Source organism: Mesoplodon densirostris, chromosome 17, assembly GCF_025265405.1.
Source record: "Mesoplodon densirostris isolate mMesDen1 chromosome 17, mMesDen1 primary haplotype, whole genome shotgun sequence".
In the NCBI taxonomy this organism is placed as follows: domain Eukaryota; kingdom Metazoa; phylum Chordata; class Mammalia; order Artiodactyla; family Ziphiidae; genus Mesoplodon; species Mesoplodon densirostris.
In genome coordinates, this window is record NC_082677.1 from 5,416,588 (window position 1) to 5,442,189 (window position 25,602).

The 25,602-nt window shown below is 38.0% G+C and overlaps 2 protein-coding genes across 13 annotated transcripts in view; one reads left to right on the forward strand and one right to left on the reverse strand.

Annotated features, from left to right (window-relative positions):
• Nucleotides 1-1,662, reverse strand: part of FLT3 (fms related receptor tyrosine kinase 3) — a 108,762-nt gene extending 107,100 nt beyond the window's left edge. The window contains exons 1-2 of the mRNA XM_060080300.1: nt 1,619-1,662; nt 1,053-1,219 (exon numbers count right to left, since the gene is read on the reverse strand). Coding sequence (XP_059936283.1) covers nt 1,053-1,219; nt 1,619-1,662 — 211 coding nt within the window. The remainder of the gene's footprint in view (nt 1-1,052; nt 1,220-1,618) is intronic.
• A 318-nt stretch (nt 1,663-1,980) lies between these two features.
• PAN3 (poly(A) specific ribonuclease subunit PAN3) overlaps nt 1,981-25,602 on the forward strand; it is a 120,484-nt gene continuing 96,862 nt past the window's right edge. For 7 of the 12 annotated variants that reach the window (XM_060080319.1, XM_060080321.1, XM_060080325.1 and 4 more), the window contains exons 1-4: nt 1,983-2,874; nt 14,239-14,360; nt 15,140-15,206; nt 17,033-17,103. In XM_060080319.1, coding sequence (XP_059936302.1) covers nt 2,445-2,874; nt 14,239-14,360; nt 15,140-15,206; nt 17,033-17,103 — 690 coding nt within the window. In that variant the 5' untranslated portion in view covers nt 1,983-2,444. Of the gene's footprint in view, nt 2,875-3,264; nt 3,287-14,238; nt 14,361-15,139; nt 15,207-17,032; nt 17,104-25,602 lie in introns of those variants that run through there. The other 5 variants (XM_060080330.1, XM_060080329.1, XM_060080331.1 and 2 more) reach the window with 3 other exon arrangements.

A 25,602-nucleotide genomic window follows, 5' to 3' on the forward strand; every position in this document is an offset into this window, starting at 1 on the left:
CGTGAACTTAATGAATCGGTTGTCTCACCACAGACACCACTTTCCAAGTCATCCAGAGACACATATGCTTATTTTAGAAATGGTAAAATGCGCAATGGAAAGAGCACATGTTTTGTGATTAGGAGGCCTGAGTTCAAGTCCTGGCTTTGCAAGGATAAGCTGGTAACTCTGTGTAACTCCAGGCCTTAAGTTTGTTCATCTATAAAATGGTGATAACCCACCTTTACTTTCCTCATAGGGTTCTTATGAGAATCAAAAGGGACATCTGATCATGTTATTAGTTGACTTTTTAAAACCTTGTGATAACTTTCTATTGCCCTCAAGAAAAAGTTTAATCCTTTAACATGCCTCTCAAGGATTTTGTGATATGGTCCTCCACTGTCACCATTCTAACAATCTAAGCTCTTTTTCACCTCAAGGCCTTTTGCACAAGCTGTCTGCTTTGCCTGGAAGGCTCTTTCCTGCACTCTTACACGCTGACTACTAGGAGCAGCAATACTAATAGTGATAGCTACAACCTACTGAATCCTTACTAAGCATGGGATACTTTATATGCATTATTAGTTTCTACTTTACCAAGTAGGTAGTATTCTTACCTGGCTTACAGATAAGGCACAGAGAAGTGAAGCAACTTACCCAGAGTAACACAGCTCTTAAGCGTCGCCACTGGGTTACAAACTCAGATCTGTCTCAATTCAAAGCAGATGTTCTCAAGTCCTGCTATTAAGCTATCAGCTTTCTCCAGGAAGCCAACATCTTTAATATCCCCTAATAGCTAGTGTGACAAGGTCAGCACCTAAGACACTCATTTGTGATGGCCTGTGTACCATGTGTCTCCCCAAGGAGAGAGTAAACAAGCCATGTGAACTCAGACAAGACTGCATTTTGTTTACTTTTGCTTCCCCAGCTCCGAGCTCAGTTCCTGGTACACGTGATGGGCATTAATAAACATTTGTTGAATAAATATACATGTGGAAATATTTTTAAACAGAAAGACACAATACAATGTTATTACTACTTCGAATTTAGCTAAGGAACGTCACCAGGCTTACCCGTTTGTGGTCTACGGAATCCACTTTCCCCCCTTCTGCAGTGTGGTACACTTGCTTCTATCCGTTCTTCTGTGACCTCTTCTGTTTGCCACAATTCCTCAAATTCTGCCAACAAACCCCCCCCCTTCCAACTGCCTTTTGAGAAAACCTTTCGCAGTGGAGAAAAACTAAAACGTTAAAGTTATTTTCCCTTCATAGCAACTCGTTAAAATCCCTGAAAACTTTTTTTTAAAATAAATACAGCGGAGCATAACATCAGAGATCGGTGAGGGAAAAAAAACTATCTTTTAAAAATGAATTTCGAGTCAAGACTAGGCCGATTGGAGAAAGGAAACCCAGCGCGATTTTAAGGGAAACCTTCTGGTGCTGCCTAGGCAGCGGTGTCCCCAGGTGGCATCTCATTGTTCATAATATTTTACTGAAGGCTTTCAGTAATATAAATAGAGAAAACAGGTGCTGCACTCAGCTGGGGGTTTGCCTAAATCAACCTTCTCAGGTTCGATTTTTGGAATAAAAGGCCCAGGAGTTTTTAGGCAATCAGTCCTGTAGTTCTCATCACCCTCAACGGGAAGGAAAAAGAGGAGGGGAAAAAGCGAGGGTGCGGAAGCATGACGAACAGACGGAGCTACTCTCCCAGCAGAGCAAGGGCTTGGGCTCCGGCCCCAGGTGCGGCCCCTCAAAATGACAATCACATTCTGTAAATTTCGTCGTTTCCATTAAAAAATGACGCCTGGCTTTATAAATAAGAGGATATACGAAAAAGGGAAGGCATTCGCCTCGTGAGAACTTCCCCAGCCGGCTCGGCGTCGGGGAGCGCCGCCGCGGTCCGCCCGTCCAACCGCCGCCGGCTCGCGGATGCCCAGGGGGCCCAACGCCAGGCCAGGCTTGCCCTCGCGCTCCCGCTACCCACAAGCCCCTGCGCCTCGACGCGCAGGCGCACCGGCGACGGCCGTCTCAGGAAGAGGAAAATGGAATAAACAACTCGGAGGAACCAGAGCGCGAGAGAGCGAGTGGAGGCAGAATTTAAAAATAAACCGGCCCCTCCGCCCTCCCCGCCCGTTCGCCGCCGCCGCTACCCCTCCCCTAGCCCGCGCCCTCGAAGTCCCCGTCCGGGCCCGCGCGCCCACCCCGTCGTCCCGCGCGGCCCCTTTAAGAAAAGAGAACGAGAGAGTGAGTGAGTGAGAGAGGATCCCAACTCTCCCCCTCCCCTCCTTCCTACCCCCTCCTCCCTCCCCTCCCCCCCTCTCCCCGGGCGGCTCCGGCTCCCGCAGCGGGACAGACCCACCCGCCCAGGCTTTTCTCCGGCACCGGCAGCGTCTTCTTTCCCTCCTGGTCTATGGTGGCGGCGGCGGCTCCTCGGGCGGCAGCGGAAGACGAGGCTGCAGCGTTGCCATGAACAGTGGCGGCGGCCTCCCGCCCCCCTCGGCCGCCGCCTCCTCTTCCTCCTCCTCACTGGCGGCGGCAGTGGCGGTGGTGGCCCCGCCTGGGGTCGGGGGTGTCCCCGGCGGGGCGGCGGCGGGAGTGAAGCTGAAGTACTGCCGCTACTACGCCAAGGATAAGACTTGCTTCTACGGGGAGGAGTGTCAGTTCCTGCATGAGGACCCGGCCGCCGGAGCTGCCCCGGGCCTCGGCCTCCATAGCAACAGCGTCCCCCTGGCTCTGGCGGGCGCGCCCGTGGCCGGCTTTCCACCCGGAGCGGTCCCGGGCGGGGGAGCCGGGCCGCCCCCGGGGCCCAAAAAGCCGGACCTTGGGGGCCCGGGGGCAGGAGCCGCGGCCGGTGGAGGAGGCGGCAGCGGGGTCCTCGACGGACCGCGGCTGGCAAGTGAGTGTGGTCCGGGCTAGGAGGGCGGCCTCGGCCTCGGGACGGCGGCGGAGGGAAGGCCCGGGGCCGGACGAGGCCCTGCGACCGAGCCCGGCCCGCGGGTCCCCCCCTCCGCCTCCCTCGGCGCTCTGAGAAGCCTAGGCCAGGCCCGAGCCCTCCTTCCGTCTTCCTGCTTCCCCTCCCCACAGCCTTCGGCGAGCCCGGGAGCGAGGGGAGGCTGGCTTCCTGGGAACGTGGGTGGTGGACTGGGGTGGTGGAGTGGGGGCGGGGAGGAAGGGGGATGGGCTGTGGCGTGCGGTGTGCGGGAAAGGGGGTGTCGTTTCCGGGGGGTGTGGAAAGGGGCTGGGTTTGCGGGCACACGTGTTCTGCGTGCCCGTGTGGAGTGGAGTCGGCCGACGGTTGAGGTCGCTGGGTGGGTGTGTGTGGGTCGGGGGCGGCATGGGAGGGCGGGCTCTGAGGCTTCGTGCAGTGGGTTGAACGAGCGGAAAAAGTTTGTGCAAGGCTTCTGGGAGAAAGGTTTTCCAGGCAGGAAATGCTTTCTAAGGATGAAGAGCGAACGGACAGCCGCGTTTATCGTGTGCTGAGGTTGAGTGGGGAGTTGCGAGTAGGGATTTCACAGGACTTGCATTTCAGCATGGTTTTCCTGAAAGCTGGCAGAAGTTTGCAGGGTGTCACTAGGGATCTCATCTTCTACTGCTTTGTACCAGGCGAACCCTTAGCGTGGAGCCTTGAAAGCGTGTCATGTGCAGCGCACCTTTGTGTGCGACTGAGCACTTGAATGCGGATATCTTAGGACTGTTTGCATTGTTTTTACTTTCTGTCATTATCTGTTGCCTTGCAACTTTTGAGCCGTTAGTGAGTGGAGTTTGAAGTTCTAATAAGTGTGAGTGTAATCTGTTTTACAGAATGTCGCCCTTAAGGAAAAAGTAGAGGTGCCAGATTTTCCTTTTTTGTTTTTGAGTTTGTTGAGCATTTCTAAACCAAATGGAAAGTCCTGCTTTCTTGGGAATTCTAAACTGATTTTAGATCTGAAAATCATTTGATAGGCTACTTAACTTGAATGTCAGAACATTGTTGTCTTTTTTAAAAATTAAACTGTAAACGGACTATGTACTTGGCTTGATGCTTTAGCACCTACTTGCTCTATGAGGACTATAAGTGTCTTCCCAGAGAGATGTGTGTGTGTGTTAAAGATTGTTTCTTTTGCTGCGATAGGCTTTACTTTAGTGCAGGTATATTTGGTGAGGGTGATATGCTAAGAAGATTAATTTGTAACTTAAAATGTTTTGTCAAAATGGTTACTTGATTGGTGGAATTTTATCACTTTGGAGCAGCAACTTTGCATTTTCAAGGTAAACTTGCTGTATGTCTTGAGTTACGGCTCAAATTAATTCGAGTTATGTTTGATTAGTAATCAATGAAACTGAACAGTATTTGTTACCTACAGGAAGAGACACTTTAAAAAATGCAGGTATTTGATTTAATATGTGATATTTCTAGGATTTTCCGATACACAGAGGTGGTAGATTTGGGACATGAAAGTTAGGACAGGCTGTAAACAAGTGGAAACAGGAAGGTGGAGGAGAAACACTAGCAGTGACTCAAAGGTGGGGATCATTTCATATCTCAGGAACAGAAAATAACTGGGATATAGGGTCTTGAGAGGACAGACAGTTAGTGCTAAGAAGGCATTTTAAAATTAACGTTTAGTCATTTAACAGTTATTTGATTAAGTAGCTGCATTATGTAGTTGGATTCTGTAGGGCTTGCTTTAACTTAACTGGGTGAAGCCTAAGGCTCCTCTTTTCTGCTGTAGGCTTCTTGGTAACTCTCAGTGGTACAGGTTGTGACTCCTTTTGGATGAGATAAAATTGCCTCTTATCAATGAGTGGCAAGTCAAGGTGTTCAGGAATCAGGGAAGAGGATTGTGTCGGTGATTTAATGGCTGCTTTGAATTTTTACACTTAATTGTTTAATTTTTAGTCTACTTTCTACATTTTACTGTGTTCTTATACTGTATCTTTTTTTTTTTTTTTTTTTTTTTGCGGTACGTGGGCCTCTCACTGTTGTGGCCTCTCCCGTTGCGGAGCACAGGCTCTGGATGCGCAGACTCAGCCGCCATGGCTCACGGGCCCAGCCGCTCTGCGGCATGTGGGATCTTCCCGGACCGGGGCACGAACCCGCATCCCCTGGATCGGCAGGCGGACTCTCAACCACTGCGCCACCAGGGAAGCCCTATACTGTATCTTTTGAGACACTTGTTAATTAAGTGTATGAGGCAGTTAAAATAGACAACACACGCTAAGAGGTGTTGCTATAAGGAGAAATGTAAATTTTGTTAGTTGCTGACCTGATCATGTAGAGTCACTGACACAATTTTATTTTGCTTTTATTTTTTCTTTGCTGTTCTTTAAATGTAAAAATGTAGAGTATTTCTTTAGCTGAGAGGTCAAACAGATCTGCTCTGATAAGCTGGGTCTGCCTGCAGAAATACTTTGGGCTCCTTGGGTATCTTGTGTGTGTGTGTGTTTTAAAAGTTTTTTTTTTTTTTTGAGGTATGCATACCTAGGGAAGAGTATACAAATCATAAGTTTTGGAATTTTCACAAGATGAACACATAGCGTATAACAGTACTCGGATAAAGAAATAGAACATAATCAGTACCTTCCAGAAGCTTTGCTCTTCTTGCCCTTTGCCAGTCACTACCCTTTCCCAGAGGTAACTACTGATTTCAGGCACTACCTTATAACATTGTAGATTCATTTTTCATGCTTTTTTGAGCTTTATAGGAATGGCATCAGGTAGTATGTACTCTTTTTGTGGGCTTCTTTCTTTCAGCATATTTGTAAGGTCCATTCACGTTATATAAGAACAGTCTCTTAGTCTCATTCTTGTGTAGTGTTACATTGTATGAATATACCACATTTTATTTTCTCATTTTACTGGTAGTGGGCAATGGAATGTTGCCAATTTTTGTCTATTAAGAAGAGCACTGTTTTGAACACCCTTGAACATGTTTTTTGGTTCAAGTCTACGAATTTATGTTGAATTACGTGGGAGTGGAATTGCAGGCTTGTAATAGGGCATGCAGATGTTCAGCTTTAAGTAGATGACTTCAGTTTTCTTAAGTGATTGTACCACATTTACATTCCCTCTAGAAGAGTAGGAGAGTTCCAGTTGTTTCACATTCTCCCCAACACTTGGTGTTCCATCTTATACTTTTAGGCATTTTGGTGGCAAATCTTATGTTTTTGTTTTTTTTTTTTTGCGGTATGCGGGCCTCTCACTGTTGTGGCCTCCCCCGTTGCGGAGCACAGGCTCCGGACGCGCAGGCTCCGGACGCGCAGGCTCAGCGGCCATGGCTCACGGGCCCAGCCGCTCCGCGGCACATGGGATCCTCCCAGACCGGGGCACGAACCCGTATCCCCTGCATCGGCAGGCGGACTCTCAACCACTTGCGCCACCAGGGAGGCCCAAATCTTATGTTTTTAATTGCATGTGTGTGGATTGTAATTGAATTAGTTGACAACATTTAAAAAATCAGAAGGTTTAACACTGAAATACAGATTTCTGGCTTCCTTTGAAGGGCGGCTCTTTTGTATGCTGGAGTTAGGTCTGTGGTGGGGCAAGACTCTCCATTCTGCCTTATTACTGACTGGGTGACTTTTCTATGCCTGGCTCCTCTTGGCATTTGAGTTTTTGACCCTTGCTTTAGCACTTCACATTTGCAGAATTGTTTTGTTAGTGTTTCACATTCTGTTAAAACTTTAGAGGTACATGCAAGAAGAAAATTTTATCCTTATTTTGCAAGCATTGGAAAACTGAAGCAGAGAGGCTTTTTCTTCTCTGTATGGTGTTTCAATCTTGTGGTGTTTCAATCTTGTAAAGGAACTATCTTTTGCTGCTTACTTTTTATCTCTACAGAGTAGTACATTTCCTCACTGCCAGCTCTTCTGTTGATGTGGCAGTGTGGTAGTACATGTTCTGGCATTCAGGATTGTTTGGGAAATAACAGTTTATTTTTTTAAAAAAGCATTTACTTTAAGTTTTTGACATTTCTTATTTCTTTTGGACTTGGGATCTTTGAAGGCTTAAATGTGGTTTGATTTGGGTTCAACTGGATTATTGATTCTTGACATTTTAAAGATGTAATTCTAATATTTTCAACCAGCTAGACTTTTCATCTTCAAGGTGCTCAGTTTTTAGCAGCTAAACTGTTACACCAGTATTTGTATTTCATGCACATTACTTAATTTGAAACCCAATAGATTTGTTTATTTTACCACATTAGACTTATTTTCAGTTCTACTAATTTAGTTAGTAATGAAGGCTTTGGCATAAGGCACATCTAAGATGGGCCTGGCTCTCTTATCTACTAGCATTGTGATCTTGGGCAAATTTTTAACTTTTAAGCCTCAGTTTTTCTCCTTTAAAAAAATGGAGGTAGTAATAATACCTACTTAAGAGTTGTGATAGGGTCGCAGGTGACACTGTCAGTGCATTGCTTGGCACATAGTGAGGTTTCAGGCTTAGTTGCTGGTGTTATTGAATATTACTAGTAGTAACTCTACAATTAGCCTGTACATTTCCTTACCTCCCAATTTTTGAGATTATATTTTCAAGACCAGTAAAATAGCTACAGATTATTGAACTGGGGTTGTCTGTCCAAATGAAAGAAAGCAGGGGATAACTTGAAGTTCATATACAAACTTTGAAGTGTATGATAACGTGTATGGCAAAACTGTTTCTGTTTAAACCAGGATTATACTTTTCATCCCACAAACCCGAATCAGCTAACAGAAAAGTGAGTACTGGGAATTTGCCTTTAGGATAGCTGGTACAGATTTAAACATTTTTATTTGACAATACACAAAGTAGACAAGAAAGACTACCATTCAGTTCACTCCTTTAATATTGTGCTTGCAAAGTGGCAAGTTTTGATCTGGGTGATAGGAATACAACATTGAATGAAACAAAAGTCTGCCCTGATGGAGGCTACATTCCAGTGGGGAGTACAGACACGTGTATAAGATAAAGTCAGATCTTGAGAAGTTTTATGAGGAGGGCTTAGAGCTTTATGAGGAGTACTCAACAAGGGTTGTCCTAAAGTTAAGTCTAGGTAAGAGTCAGTTAACAAGTAAAAGACTGCTTTGCATGGAAGTGCATTTGAAATGACTCTAAAGAAGATACGTGATTGCCAAAACAAAACAATATCTTCCTATTTTTGCCCTTTTATAGGATTTTTCTGTTTTTAAATTAACTTCCTATTTTGAGATAATTGTAGAGTTCCATGCAGTTGTAAGAAATAATACAGAAAGAGCTTTTTGTCCCATCACTGTTTCCCCCGGTGGTAATACCTTTCATAGCTGTAGTATAGTGTCAAAACCACATTGATTGATACAATCCACTTACCTTATTCAGATTTTCTGAGTCTTATTTGTACTTGTGTGTGCACACGTGTGTATATGTAGTTCTGTGGAGTGTTATCGTGTGTATGTTTTGTGCCTGCCAACACAGTCAAGACATAGAACAGCTCTCTCACCCTCAAGTGGCCCTTTTGTAACTCTCCCTACCAATCCCTGGCAACCACTAATTTGCTCTCCATTTCTGTAATTTTGTCATTTCAAGAATGTTCTATAGGGCGGGGTGGGGGTGGGATGGACTGGGAGATTGGGATTGACATGTATACACTGATGTGTATAAAATGGATGACTAATAATGACCTTTATAAAAAGTAAATTAAAAAAAAAAAGAATGCTCTATAGGGAATTCCCTGGTGGTCTGGTGGTTAGGACTCCGTGCTTCACTGCCGTGGCCTGGGTTCAATCCCTGGTCCCGGAACTAAGATTCCCTCAAGCCGTGGCATGGCCAAAAAAAAAAAAAAAAAAAAGAATGTTCTATAAATGGAATTATATAGCATGTGATCTTCTGGGAATAGGCTTTTTTTTTTTTTTTTTTTTTTGGACTCAGAGTAATTCCCTCAAGATTCAGCCAAGTTGTGTATATCAAGAGTTTTTCTTGCTGAATTTTTCTTTTTTCTTTTTAACTTGGAAAATTTATATCTATCTTTATTTTGGAGCAGCTTTTTTTTTGTCTGTTTGTTTGCTTTTCTATAGGTATATGTGCTTTTGTGTACAAAGGTATGAACATTTACAGCACCTAGAAATATTTTTAAAATCTATTTTAAGGTTGAATTTAATTTATTTAATTTAGTTTTTAAGTTAATAAAAGCTATAAACTTTTTTGTAAAAATTTTCATTGGAACAGCAGTGTATAAAGTCAGAGTAAGCCAATCTCATCTTGTTGCTCAGGGTTCATCATCATGAATAGTCTTGTGTATGTGACCTTGATTACTGCTAAGGGGCCTGTCTCCAAATACACTCACATTGGGGGTTAGGACTTCAGTATGTTAATTTTGGGGGGGAAACAGGTCAGGTCCGTAGCATGGGCACGCATACACACACTCAAGTTTTAGAGCAGTATTTCTTACATTTGTTTTTCCATATTAACTTTATATTCTGTTTATAAGGTAGTTTATGAGCTGAAACTATACAAAGGAATGTGATAAAATATTTGTTTTATGTACTGTTATCATATAATTGTTAACAAATCGATACATAAAATATTTGTGTCTCCTTTCAGTATATAGAAATTATTTCTGGACTGGGGGTCCTGAGATTTTGATTTTAATACTCTCTTACCAAGTAACTTTGATCTTAGGCTAGCAGCTTAGTCCATGTGGAACTATATTTCCTTATCTGTAAATAGGAGAAAGGGGTATGGAGTACATGATGTCTAAAATTTCTGAAATAAAATGTCTAAAAGCTCTGAAATGTTTCTGTGTTTTTCTAAATGTTTATGTTCTAGAAAACGAATTATTTTATCTTCAGTCTTTAGAATTCATCCTCTTCCCTTCCCAACAGCTTTTAAAATCACTGACCTCTCAGCAGCTTAACTTCAGTTTAGGGAAGGACATGCTCATTTATCTTGGCTGAGTTAATTGGCATGTGGATAATAGTCCTCTTCCGATAGAACCTCTTCCTTTTTTGATGTCTTTTTTGGTATCTTGCTTTTTCTTTAAAAAAACTAAAGATGTTGTACCTATTTTTCTAAAACTAGTTTTTAATTATATTTTTACTATTAAAAGTTCTAGCTTTAGAAAACTAGGAACAGTATCTTGCTTTTGGAATTAAAAACGTACTGCATGCACAGGTTAAAAATTTAAATAGCACAAAAGGCTACACAGTGAAAAATAGTCTCCCTTCTTCCTTAATTCCCTGATCCCTCTCCAAAAGACAGTCACTGTTTCCAATTTATTATGTATCTATTCAGAAATATTCTTTGTCTGTACTGTGACTCATGTTTATATTTCCCTATCTGTAGCACATATACACGTGTGCACACACGGAAGCCTGATGCACTTTGAATTTTTTCAGCAAACTGCATATCTTCTAGTTTCTTCCACATCCACACATAAAAATACACCTTACTCTTTTTAGTGGCTGTTTAGATTGTTTACGGTCTTTTACTATTAAAAATGATGGCCCTAAGCTGTTATATCTTAACGTATTATGTATACTTATATATAAATTAACACAAAATATAATGTACACATATGTTAAGGAACATACAGAATCTTCAGTAATCTGGTTTAAACTTGTTACATTAAAAAAAAAAAAACTATGTAGAGGCAAGTACAGTGTGACCTCACTTACATATGGAATCTTAAAAAAAAACCAAGCTCGGGGCTTCCCTGGTGGCACAGTGGTTAAGAATCCGCCTGCCAATGCAGGGGACACGGGTCCGAGCCCTGGTCTGGGAAGATCCCACTTGCCATGGAGCAACTAAGCCCGTGTGCCACAACTACTGAGCCTGCGCTCTAGAGCCTGCAAGCCACAACTACTGAGCCCACGTGCCACAGCTACTGAAGCCCGCACACCTAGAGCCTGTGCTCCGCAACGAGAAGCCACCGCAATAAGAAGCCTGCGCACTGCAACAAAGAGTAGCCCCCGCTCGCCGCAACTAGAGAAAGCCCATGCGCAGCAACAAAGATCCAACACAGCCAAACTCACAGATACAGTGGAGAACAGATTGGTGGTTGCCAGATGCAGGGGTCCAGGGGTGTAAGTGAAGATAGTCAAGAGGTACAAACTTCCCGGCCTTTTATTCTCATAAAACACTGGAAAGTAGGTGTCATTTCTGTTTTACAGAGGAAGAAAAAAAAGACTTAGGTTAGATATGCTGTCAAAGATCAGTAGTTGGCAACTAGCTGAAACAGACCTTATGAACAGTTGTATTTGCTAAAAGTTTGTGCTCATTCCACAGTGCAGAAAAGGATGGTGCAAGTGCTGAGTGGTCGAGGAGCCCCTGTTTCTTGGGCCTGCATCCACTGTGCTGTCAGTCTAGTGTCTTTGAGTCTCATTGCCTCATCAGAAAAACGGAGGCAATAATATCATTTGCATGGGGTGTTTTACAGAAGTTGGTTGTGAAAATCTATTGTATCTTTTATCAACTTTTAAAAATATCTACTTTAAAAAAGGGCTTAATTGTAAATAAGTGTTTATGTAAATGTGCTAGTAGAGTAGGGAATACCAGAAAAATACCAGGAGTAGTCCCAAATCTCAGTTTACAGATAATTTAGATGGGTAGATAGTTCAGAAACAGGTAAGAATTTAAATGTTTAAGTAGTTGAAGACAGCAGTAAGAGATCAAAGGAAAAAAATTTTGTCACATGAATGATATAAACAGTATCTTAAGAGGTAGAGTTGTGTGTTAAACACAACTTGGAATAATTGGGGTATACATTCTAGAGATAAGAGAAGAGGAAAATAACATTTATGATTACCTATGAGACAGGGTGCTAGGCACTCCTCATAGGTTACTTCACTTGAGTCCCTTTCACAACCCTGTGAGTGAGATGGGATTGCCTCCTCTTTCAGATGAAGGAATGAAATTTAGAGGGTTTTGCTCAAGGTCATTCAGCTAGTGAGTGGCAAGAGTTGGGTTAGAACTGAATGACTAACTTAAGTATTTTGGTTTTTTTCCATTATACTTGGGTCTTGAAGAACATAGAGTTGTGTGTGTGTGTGTGTGTTAGAACTGATGAAGTGTGGACCTTTAAAATATAGTGAGTTTATCATTTTGACTGGAGGAGAGAATTCAGTAATGTTAGGATTATTGTAAGACCTTTTTATAGTAGATATATACTTTGACATTATAATCTTTGATCTTTTGGAAATATCTGTGTAAGGTACTCAGTTTTCTCCCTGATGGATACCCAGTTGTCTTAAGTCCATTTATTGAGTAATCTCATTTTTCTCCACCGATTTTAAAAAGGAGCTTTATCGAAATATAATGTACATGCTATAAAATTCACCCATTGTGAATGTACAATTCAGTTACTTTTAGTAAATTTATAGAGCTGTGCAACCATCAGGATTTTTACAAGAACTTTTAAGATACTGCTTCTTTGTTTTTCATAACTTTTTGTGGAAGTTTGCAGGGTAGATGGTATGAGGCTCATTTTACATCATGGTATCATCTCTACTTTATAACCATTTTGCCTAAGACATTGTGGCTAGTAAGTGGCAGAGTTGAGTCTCAAACCCAGCACTTTCAGGAAATACTGGAATCATAGGTTGAGAACAGATTGTTGAGGGCTTTTTAATGTCTGACTAGGGAGTTTGGATTTCATCCCTTGGGATGAGCACTGCCAGCATCTTGTCTGTGATGTCCTAGTTGGCAGAGGAGAACCATTTAGTAGTTTCAGCTGGGCTTTTTTTTTTTTTTTTTTTTTTTTTAAAAGCATGGTCTATGGAACTCCAGTCCCTCAGGCTGCTCCCAAACTTAACTACTAATAGCCTGTTGTTGACTGGGAAGCCCTAACCAATAACATAAACAGTCGATTAACATATTTTCTATGTTATATGTATTATATACTGTAGTCTTACAATAAAGTAAGCTAGAGAAAAGAAAAGGCTATTAAGAAAATCATAAGGAAGAGAAAATATGTTTTTAGTTCTGTACTGTATTTATCGATATAAATTTACATTGTATGCTTACAAGGTGAACCACTTTCTGTCTGTACCTACATCACTGTTGCCTTATACGATACAAAGTGTCATATGTTTTACTAACACTAGACATCAAAAATGAAAAGATAATGTGAAAAAGAAATTCATATTTATTTACAGGTATCCTGCACTGATAATGAAGAAGCAGCAGTATGATTGCTTTATGGTAGTTTAGTGAGAGTGATATGGTTGCTTCACAATAGCCTAGCCTATATACTAATAAATGAATCATTATAAAATTTTTATAGTCATATTCATTATACAGTATTGGAAATGTTACATTTAAAGAAAAACACTTAACCTGTGATGATAGGTTATGTCACCTGTAATAGTTTCTCCAGTTTGGAGAGAGGCATACTGTACGGTAATGTAATTCTTTGAAAGCAAAGTTGTAAAACAGAAAACTAACACGTTAATTTTATATTAAATGTCACTCACCTTATGCCTATGTAAGGATAGAGTGGTATCCACATCTACATATATTTTATGCATTCATGACATACGATTTCTTCTTTTTTTTGATATTTATAGGCTACGAGGTTCATCTTTGAGTTTTTCAAATTGTCACAAATCTCCAAAAATTTTTCCAATATATTTATTGAGAAAAAGTCTGTGTATAATTGGACCCATGCAGTTCAAACCTGTGTTGTTCAAGGATGAACTGTACTTACCAGGAAATAGCATCTAAAACATTGTCCATCCCTTTGTTGGTATATGATGGGTTGTCTTAGTAGTTACAATGATTCTGTATTATTCTACCATAAAATCGACAGAAAGCTTGTCTGTACCCCTCAGCTCTATCCCATTGCTCCCACCATAGAATTGGCTTACTGAGTTATGAGTTAATATGAGACTGCTGGTCTGTTTCTTAAGATGTGTTATGAGAAACAGTCCTGAGAAACTTGTCTGTGTTTAGCATATGAAGATTCACAGGAGAAGTTGCAGTGGTTTATATTCTCCTGTCCTCTTGCAAAGTTAAAGAAAAAAACTTGATGAGAAAAGTAGAAATGCAAGTGTGGTTTGTTTCTTCATGTTGTGCTTGGTGGCTCTCAGGTAACTAATATAAAATAAATAGCTATCTCTGTGGGAAAAAAAATTTCAACTTGAGCATTGTTGAACACATTTTTAGAGCTGAGACAGTTTTATTTGGTTCTGCCTTTTGTTATGAACAGGTAAATAAAAACAAGTGTGACAGATTTGAGACTTTAAAACTTATTTGGGAACAGAGAAACTACATCAATGTTTTGTGCTTTTAAATAATTTAAATACTTGAATTTTCCTTCTCTTTCAGTTCCTGGAATAGATGGAGGTGCTTTAACTGATACCAGCCTCACAGATTCATATTTCAGCACCAGCTTTATTGGAGTTAATGGATTTGGAAGCCCTGTAGAAACAAAGTATCCCTTGATGCAGGTATTGTTGGTATGAATTTATATGGCACTAAACACTGAAGTTTATTCCGAGGATGGAGACATCTGGAGTCTTCATTTGTTTTCACTTTTGTTGAGTGGGAGGTGGGATTTTAGGAGGTGATGAGGTAGGTGGGATATAGGTGAGCCGTCTCTTGTAGGTTTGGAGTCAGGGTGAGCTTTCAAGGGTGGAGTTGGAGAATGTAGAGGATGGATAGAAAGAGACTGGTTTCACTCCTCTGTGTGTTTTGTTGAGTGTGGAATGAGGGCCTTTCAGGATCGTGAGACCATAGAGGCTGTGGAGTGTGTTAAGAAAGCATGGGGGCATATTTAGAGAAGAGAGAAGAGCCTAATTTTATAGAATCTGTGAGGTGTATGAAGGATAATATGCGCTGGGAGAGAATAGTAGAGACTTACAGTCATTCACATCCTCTTGGATGGATACTGGAGTTTATATTTTATGGACAAGGAAACTTAGTAGTTGTGTCTTGCTCAGGCTAAAAAGTTATGGAAGTGCAATTCAAAATAGTTCTGTGACTTTGGTTTTAAATACCTGGCCATTGAGTAAACTTTTCATTTGATGTGTTATAGAGAGTATTTCGAAGTTTCTGCATAGATGATTGTAATCCAAGCAGCAGCATTTATAGGAAGATTAGAGTGTCACTGATGTGAACGATGGATTGGAGGGGAAGACGCAAAGAGGGTCAGTCTTAACTTAATCGGTTGAATATTCTTTATTCTGTATTCCTCAATGATATTATGTATATATATTTTATGTTTCAGAGAATGACTAATAGTAGCAGCTCCCCAAGCCTTCTAAATGACAGTGCCAAGCCATATGCAGGCCATGGTAAGACTTGGTCCCTTTTTGTCTTACAGATATATGTATTTCTGACTCTAAAAACAATATGTCCATGGTAGAAATTTTGAAAATTACAGATAGATGTAAGGAAGAATATGATCTGTTATCTTCACACTCAGATAACGAGTATATACATACATATACACATAATATATAATACTTTATGTACATAATAATACCTGAGATTGCATTAAATATACTTTTAAATTATAACATGAGTGTTTCTCGGTCATTATAAATTGAATCCTGTTGTTTATTTTCATAATTTACTTTTGTTTTTTTAAAGTCCAGTATGAATCTGTGTTCATATTTTGAGTTATTTCTTTTGGAAACATTCTTAGACATGGAATTACTGTTTCAAAGATTATGGACATTTTTAAGCCTTTTGATACAGAATTTCCTTTTCATATTCTAATTTAAAAATAAATGTTTCTTTTGTATCTTTCTGTATCCTATTTTTAAAAATAAATGTTCAGGAATGGTTTTTAAAAAAAATATGTAACTATTAATATTCTATATTGGTAAAATGTAAACAGTTATTTATAATGATGAGAATAAGACTTTGCATGTTGATTATTTCTGAGATAGACATTTTTATGTGTGTGTATCAAACCTCCCTCATTACTTAGAAATTTCTTCTTTTGCTGTAGGAAAAGATAGCAACATTTTAATATTGAATAAAATTATTAGAAACTAATGTGTAGCCTTATAATATTTTTGGCATTCCCATAGAGTTTATATGCTGACTTTTAAATGCTATCAAAGGTAGCGTAAAGGATGAATAATACCTATTTTTATAGTCTTGAATGTATAAATTACATAAAAATCTTGTGTCTTACTATTTTATTAACTTCTTTCTCTTTGCATTATTAGTTATATTAAATTAATGTTAATTCTAATGAAGGACTAGACTGTGAAAATCCAGGTAGAAGAAACCAGAGAAATTAAGCAGCAATTTATATGTACTGCATTATGGAGAGATTTAAGGTTCCTTTAAATGACAACATTTACTATATTTTTTTAGAATTTTACAGATAATTTAATGAGAAACATAGGACTAACTAAAGCTCAGAAATGAAGACAAAAATATTTCAGTGTATACCATGCACTCCTTTTCAGAAACTCTTCTGATTTGTTAAGTGAGAAACAATTTAGAGGTGTACTTTTGTTTGTAACTTCTGGCTGCAGAGTAATAGAGCTTTGAACCTATAAAATCTTTGGATTTCATGTTTGTGTTTTGAAACATTTAATATTTTCATCTTTAAAAACTTAATTTACCTTATCTTTTTAGTAAGAATATCAAATATGTGGTGATAAACTTAAAAATATGGAATATTCTGTAGGGTAGATGGTTTTAAGGTCTTGCCTAAGTGTTAATATCCAAGTCCTATCGCTCAGAGTATGTTTGACTACTCTCCGTGCCACCCCTACCCCTTTTGTATTTTTCTTATGGTTTGGTGGTCTCAAGAACACAAACTACAGGTAGACTTCCTTCATAAACACATTCCTAATAACATGGGTAAGATCACCTTTTTTTTCTATTTTATTTTCTTTTGGTTCTCAGCAAATAGATGCATTCTAATTCGTATAGCTTCTGAATAGATGTGTACTGACTATTGGCTGAATGAAGTAGTCTCCAGTTTGTGTTTCATTCACTTACAAAATATTTGAACACCCACTGTGTGACGCATTAAGTTTATTGTTGTGGTATATGATTTTTTTTTACTACTTTATAAGCATTCAAGTTAAACATTTATTAGATTTATAGGTTTCCTGAGTTGTCTGTGTGGAAACTTATATAACTTACCTTCCAGATCCTCTAACTTCACCTGCTTCATCCTTGTTTAATGACTTTGGTGCCCTCAACATCTCTCAGAGAAGAAAGGTAGGTGAGATGGAAACTTACGTGAAACTAAATGGAACATAGGGGTGATACTGGGATGTTACCTACATAATGGTCAGTGTTCTCATAAGTGGGGGAGGACTGTAATGTTTTTCTTGCTTTTTGTTAACCATTTTCCTTGGTGTATATCTCTTATATGCAGAATTTTATTTGATCTCTGTGCATGAAATAGAGACATTTTATGTGAAGGGATGAAATCCTTCTTATTTTTGCTCATTTTCTTTATCTTAATACATTCTTTTTAAGATAACAGCAACTACAACATTAAATTAGATGTTATGTGACCCATTGTAGGTATATTAATCATCTTTTAACTTTATTTTCTGACTGCTTTGTCTAAATACCAAAGATTTCTCCCCTAATTTAAACTCCTCATTACAAGGCAAACTTAAAATCTTCAGCTTTTCATAATTGGCCCAACTGTTTAAAAACAGTTTAAAATCTCTTTATATTAGAAATTTAATTTAGTTTTATTTGGAATTGAGGTTGATAGACCATGAATCGTTTTGAAGTACCTTATAGTAGTTTATTACAGTTTGATGCCTTTGAGTCTTACTGAGAATCATTATGTTAACAGTAATAATAATCTAGAGACGGTGCTAATTTTGGTTAGGATCAGTGGCAGCTAAAGATGTTCAGGAGGTTGTAAATCTTGGCGGAAATTACTATAAAGTTATAACTAATTCAGTTTCCTAAGTAATAGGAGAAAGATCAAAAAGAAAATATTAATTTTAGAAAACTGATGTAAGCTTAAGGTGCTTTAAGGAAGTCTCTGATCAGAAGGTAGTATAAAATGAATCTCAAGAATACTAGATAGATGTTCTCTAGACAAAAATAAAACTGTGGGGTCAGGTATGAATTATATCAATACCTCATGTACCTAGTATTATCTCCTTTTTGAAAATAGATGAGAACAAGGAGGTAATTAATTACAAAATGCTTTTAAGCAGCTAAGATTGGTAGACTAAAAGGTATGGGTTTGGTTTTATAGACTTCCTTACAGGCTGTCACCAAGAACACATTTACTTTTGCTTTTCATACTAGTCTCAGAAATGGGAATATGTATTTTCTAAATCCCTAGGGTAGAAGTGGAATAGAGTTGGACACAAGCAGTGAGAAGTGAGTGAGAAGTGACAGTAGACAAAACCTTCAATATGGAAGGAAGCAGTGAAGTGCTGGAAGGCAGGTACAACCTAGAAGTCAGGTTATTTGGAGCTGTTTAGTGTAGGGGAAAATAAAAAGCCCTTAAGTAGTCTTAAGGGTCCCCCAGTAGCTTTTTCACATTAAAAAAAATAATAATCTGTTAACTGTGATAAGTAGCATTTCTGATGTATGAGTAGAAAGTAAGACTAGAATGGCAAATAAATACTTATGGGGGTTCAGTGGATTGCATCTTAAAGTTGAAATATGTGATTTAGAGCTGTTGACATTAATTTTTGACAAAATAGTAAAGAGCCCCAGAGATTTGAAAAAGAAGATTATAATACCCATTCTTCTAAAGTTTATTTTAGTAAAGGAAAATAATAGAAGGAAATATTACTACAAATGTGACATCTGTATTTGGAGAGATATTAGAATGTATCCAAATGGAAGCAGATTAGTGAAGTGAGCACTGTGCTGCAGTTTTTGAGGTCCTGGATCTCTAGCTTTGTGACCTTGGGACAACCTTCTAGGCTGTAATCTTCACGTCTGTGAAATGATGAGCATGGCCTGGATAATTGCTATGGTGTCTTTCATCTCTAAAACTCAATGTTTGGCTAAACTGAAAGGACCTACGTGTCAGCCTCTACTTAGAAACTCAGTATTCATATAGTATATCTTTGAAGGACCATATTTTCTTCCCATTTATATTTAAAATAATATGTAGGGACATAGAGATTTTTTTCCAATAGTGGGCTACATAATTAGGAATCTTTGTGGGTACAGGTTGCATATATTTTTAAATTGTTTGTTAATGGTTGAGTTGAGAAGGTTTAAAATTCCTTTGTATTAGAAATACTCTTAGTTAAAAAAAAAGAAATACTCTTGGTATGAGAGTATTGCATGCTGTGAATTGAAGGCATATGGAGACTTTGTCTATTCTTTTTTTTTTAATTTAATTTTATTTATTTTTTTATACAGCAGGTCCTTATTAGTCATCAATTTTATACACATCAGTGTATACATGTCAATCCCAATCTCCCAGTTCACCCCCCCCACCCTCCGTCTATTATTCTTTTGTTGTAGTAATTTATAACGTTTGTTTAATAATGTAATTTTAGTGGAACTACCTCAAATTTATGTAAATATTCACTCATAATTCCAGGTGATCTAAGCAGGCTATCATGATAACTCAGTGACATTTTATTTCAGAATGAGATCAGAAAACAGGTAGTTAGGCCATACTTACTACTGTTTCATGGCTAGTTAAATAAATTATTTTCTGAAAATCTCAGTTGGGCCAACCCCTGAGCTGCAAATGCTGCTTTTTGCCTGTGGGGTGTGTGAATTATTTGGATCTGATGAGTCAGAGGTTTTAACTGTGGGCAGGTCTTACTCTGGGCTGCGTGAGAAATTTAAAAAGAATGGACTGATGTTTTTCTTGCTTTCCTCAAATCTAATTCAAGAGACAATGCATGAATCTACTAGAGAACATTTACACAGCAGTGTATTAATCAGTGTGAATTTAAATGTGTGATGATTGCTAAGTAGCAGAGAATTCTCTAGATCCAGAAGAGTTTATGGAGAAGTTTTGAGTTGTGGTTTTTGAAGGTGAGGAATATGGGGAAGCAAACATATTAAGCAGAAGGGATTGTTTGATTACAAGTAAAGAGTGAGGATCTTCAGTAAATTTAAAAATTCTCTTCTATCACAGATAAGCTAAGAAACTGTGGCTGAGGGCCTTGTATCTATAAGGACTTGTTGAAGTAAAATGTGTGATGTGAAAAACAATATAGAAAAAGGTTGCTAGCCATTTGTCTGGGTTGGTTTATTGTTAAATATGTGGAAAATTTCCTGAAGAGCTGTATACTGAGAATATATGTGCCTCAGGGCACTGATGCTCATAGTGTGTCTAGTGACTGGGGCTAGACGGTGAGTTGTTTCCTGTCTGTAGGGAGATAAGTTAAAACGTTAAAAGTAAATGTTTAGAAACTTCTATAACAATCTGATAATGCCACAACATCCAAATGTGCCATCATTTTTCTAGTAATTCATTTTTGTTTTATGAACATATAGGACTATGATGCATAGGAAATTTTTTAAAAATGTGATCTTTCATAGTTGATATTTGAGAAGCACTGATTTAAAAAATTTTCTACATTAGAAATACATAAATATAGATAGGAAAAGTAACCTTTTGTTACTTTTATTTATAAAAGTAACATTTATTTGAAAATGTGTACGATTATTGTTGGCCAGGGGTGGTGGTGGAAGAAATTGAATTATGGCTATATACTCAGTGGGAGACGTAAGCCCCCCCAAAACACTGGAGATGGAGTTCTGTTGAAAGTGGGAGTGAATATGTTAGACATTAGTGCATAAGGAAACCTTAACGACAAGGTAGATAAAGCCGAGAACTGGTATGACAGAAAAAGACCTGAGAGTCACTGTGAATCACAAATGTGGTCTGGACAGCAGTAAAGTTTTCGGTCAGAAATCCTCTGGGAACAAAGTATCTTTATAACAAAGTTAGATGTAGAGATACAGATATTCATAAATAACATGATGACATCTTGCTAACTATTCTTGCTAAGCTGTGCAACCACAGATGATTGAGACAAATGTTCCTTCAAAATTTGTGTCTGGCAATCTTGGCTTTCCCTTTTTATATATTTCTTGGTCCTTCTTTGCCCTCTTTTTTAGTTGTCTAGTCATTTTCCTATTTAGCTTTCTCCCCTCCCCACATTAAGGCAAAAACACTCCGGTGATTGTCATTTAAATTTCTTGTTTTAATTGTACTTTAGTATGATGTTTCAGTCAATATACAGCTTTACCTGGGCATTTGCATTTTATTTCTGATAATGGGATGACAGATTTTCACTTCTGTAAATCTTTTAGGTTTTAATAACAAGTTAAATTCTTTGGGTTTAGAGGACAAAAGACTTGTGAAGTATCATGTTTATTTCTTCTGTTCTTGATTTTAAAGCTCTTTGTCAGGATGAGGGAAGTGGGATCAAAAGAGGCTGGCTTATCTACTGATGGCTTATTTGTGAGGAAATGTAGCTGGTGGAGGCCTAGTTTTGGATGATTCTGCTTGAGCTCAGTTTGGAGCCTCCTCCCCACTGTTCTCAAATCTTAAGAGCATCCTTTCCCTTTTGTATCATCTGTGTTACAAAACTTACTGATCTATATATATAGTATGATTTCTGATTAATTTGACATTTAAAAATTTTTGTGTACATTTCTGTTCTAATGTCTTCAAAAGATGACTTTTACATTATTTACTTTTACATAGGGAACCAAATAGGAATAACAAACTGGTGAGTATTATGGTAGAGTTCTTTTATGGAGAAAGCTAAAGTAAATTTGGAGAAATTAATAGGATTATGACATAGATAACCTGGGATGTAAATCTTTCCGCAATCCTTCTGATGGCTAGGCTCATTTTAAAACATGGAACCAAATATTGATTGGACATGGAACCAAATATTGATCTTGGGGAAAAAATGAAAGGTGAGGAGAAAAAGGGGAAGATGTTGAAAAATAAATCATAATGGGAATCACAATCTAAGACTTCACCTATAACACCATTTTAAAACATTTTATATATGTACTCAAATACTGTTTTACTTAGTATTTAGATTTCCAAGTCAGCCACATCCGTATCTTTTACCCGTGAGTACTGTGCAGGAATGTTTTTATGGAAAATTGTATTTAGAATTCCAAATTAATACACTCAGAGCTATTCTTCTTTTACTGGAGATGACTGAACCTCTATTCACCTCTGCTGCCCATGCTGTGGGAACATGCACAGGCTTTAGATTTAGAGATACGTATGGTAGAATTGTTGGAGTCCAAGTTTCCGTAGGCAGGGGAGCATCACGGTTCCTGTTTATAGCTTGCTTAGAGCTCATGGTGAGTTTTTAAAGAGTTGGGAATAGTAATAACCCAGTAGCACTGAATAATGGTCAAGGTTTTAGGGTTTGGAGTTGGATGCCAGGCAGTCTGAATTGAATCCCTGTTTCTTCACTGATTGTCTTTGTGTCTTTAAGCTTAGTTAAACCTTTCTGTTTCTTTATTTGCAAAATGAGAATAATAATACCTTAGTACCTGGCATGTAGAGGTGTTATGAGGACTAAATGAGAAATGCCCAGTAAACGGAAGCTGTTATTGGTAATACATGGTGCTAGCCAAACCTTTCTGGTCTTGTTTGGGAATTGTTAACTATTATTAAATAAATAAATGTCTGTTGCTACTCACTCTGAATCAGGCTGTATTAGAGTTGTTCATTGGAAAAGCTGTTCTCCTATAGTTGCTTTGAGAATGTCCATCTTTTCTTTGAGGTGTTCAGGCCCCTCCTCCCCACATAGCTGGTAGCTTCTCAAACATATCCTTCAAATTTGGTGAAAATACATCTGGGATTTTCTCACTATGCAGTGGCAGACTTGATTTTATTTATGTTGATAATGATCTTCTGTATCCATTTCAGGTAATATGGTAATACTTTTATAAAATTAAATGTTTTATAATTTCATTTTATCGTTTAGTCACCCCAACAATTCTTTGAGAGATACTATTTTTTTCCATTTTACAGATTGGGAAATGGAAGTTAGATCAAGTAATTTACTTGGAATAAGATAGATAATATTTAGTTATGTTTCAGAGAAAAAAATTTTTCTAGGACAGTATAGAAGGGTAAGATCTTCTATAAGGTAAAAAATGAAGAGGTAGCGGAGAGAGAGACCACTGGTAACATGCAGAGGAGGAGATAAAACATTGACCTTATGCCTGCCTTTTTTTCCATTTATGTGATTATCTCAGTGTAAGTTTGTAAACAGTATAAATTTCTAGGGCAAGAATATACAATTAAACTTTTGATAATTGATAGCTAACTTTTCAGAAATGTTGCACAAATTTATATTTCTACTCATGGGTGCTGGTTTTTCTACAGCCTTGAAAACACTGAGATGTAAAAATCTTTCATATCTTTGTCATTTTATAGTCAAAAACCCCTCATAGTTAAAATTTGATTACTGCTGCTATTGAGCTTCTCTTTTATGTTTATTGACCTTTGGTGTTTCTTTGGTGTCCTATGCGTTTATTTTACTGTTGGGATATCCTTTTTAAATTTGTTGTAAACTCTTTGTTTATTAGACATTTAAGCTTCTTTGTTTTTGGTCTTGAATTTCACACGTAATTTATGCTGTCAATTTTGAAATGTCATACTTATTACTCTGATTATCTTTTATTAAGTACATTAAAAAAGAATAGAATATTAAGCTCATTTTGTTAAAATAACATGGTAATTCCCTGTCTGATGAGTTGGTGATTTTATATTGAAAGGACTGTCATTATTTTTATGTAATTTGAATCCACTATCATTTTTATTGCTAATGATCTATAGTAATCAACTTCCCTTTAGCAAACAGTTACATTCTCTCTCTTCTCTGTTTTGTCAGACTTAAATGTGACGTTCTTCTTACTGTTTAATCCGTCAGTCTATTCTTTTCTTAAAATGATGGATTAGATTAGATTGAAACTTGTTTAACAATATGATAGTTCCTATAGAAAAGGGCTCAACTTTGAAAAAGTTAATTTTATTTTCCTCCTAAATGAAGAGTCCTCCAGGGTGAACTTCCAGAATTGTGTTGAGATAAAGGTGTGCTTTGGAAAGAACAGATTAAATTTTGTTGTAACAAATTAGGAGTTCAGCCACGTATTTTCTCTACTTTAATTCGTACTTTGTGTGCAGTGACAACTTGCTCTTGTTGAGTCAAGAGTCTTCAAAATTTATGATTACAAGGGAATTTTGTCCTGTTGATTGATTTAAAAAGATCTCGTGAGAGTTTTTTGTTTTGGAGGCTTTTTTTTAGGTGTGTATGGTTGTTTTGTGTTTGACACACTACCGTATTTAAACACGTGAACTGAAACAGAATGGCTTTTGTATACAGTATGTAATACTGTTGACTATAGTCATTATTTAGCTTTAGCTTTGGGGATTTTGAGTTGGTTCTTACCTAATAATGGTAGTTTAATGAAACCATGCTGCATCTGCCACTTGGACCTGGGAACCAGTAGATCATTCTGAGATATTCTGGTTGGCTTCTTTACACTCTACTCTGGGCACTGTATTTACAAAGTGTAGTAGCTGATATTAAGAGTTTGGTGTTACTGGTGGTTCGTCCCTGTTTTCCTAGGAAGTAGGGGTCAGGAAAAAATTAGTAAAGGTCAATTTAGAATTCTCATGCACAAACATGCTAGCCTAAGTTTTAAGCTAAATTTAACCAAAACTATGTAATTTTTCCTAACTCTGTTTAATTCCCAAGATATGTTCTTGCATTTTGAAAGTGGGGAGGAGGGAGTGGCTTAATGAAGTCTCTGTAGCTACTGTTTCTCATTGATCCCATCCATGTCAATTAGAGTCAAAGAGAGATTGATTAATTTAGGAATTCGTATTTGGTCATTTTAGAATTAGCTAGAATAATGTTAAGATTGTAACATGTTAAGGAATACTATAGAATGTGGGATAAATTGAGTTAAGAGTACAAACTCTGGAGCCTGACCTTATGTTAGTTTTGAGATTATAGGCAAGTTATTTGGATCTCATCTAAGCCCACCCTTCTCATCTGTAAAGTTGGTTTATAATGGTGCCTATCTCACAGAATTTTGAGTATTAAATATATTAATGGCTATAAAGTGCTTGGCATAGTGCATTGTGCTTGTCAAATTGTAGTTGTTGTTGCAGTCTTCTGCTGCTTTAAAAAACATGTTTATCTGTTTCTGGATGTGTGTAAGATTATTTATCTTTGATTAACCACTACCTACTTTAAGTTCAATCATAGTAAAGAGCATTGCTGAAGATACTCTGCTTCATTTCAAGATTCAGTTTAAGCAAGGGTACACATATAAATAAATCAAAAGGGAACCTTTTGCTAATAAGCAAATAGGCATTTTAGCATGATGGTTGCTTTTGATAAGGGACTAAAATTCATATAAAATTTTTTATGGTCATTACAGGTGATAACTTTCATGACTTAAAACAACATTACTCACTTGCACTTAGAAGATTTTAATAACTTTGGCATGGTATTCTGTTTTTCTACATCTTGTATTCTGGTTCTATTCTAAAGCAAAAGAATAAAAGAAGTTGTAGTTTGGTGTTCCAAGTCTTTAGAAATTGAATGTGACCTTGCTTAACAACTGATCTCATTTTTGGTGGCATAAAACTCCATTGTAACATTGAGGTTTTGAGAACAGAAGTAATGACTACTTTGTAGACTTTCTTAAATGTATGTAGATAATATAGTGGGCTTCTTCTCCCAGGATCAGACTCAGTAGAGC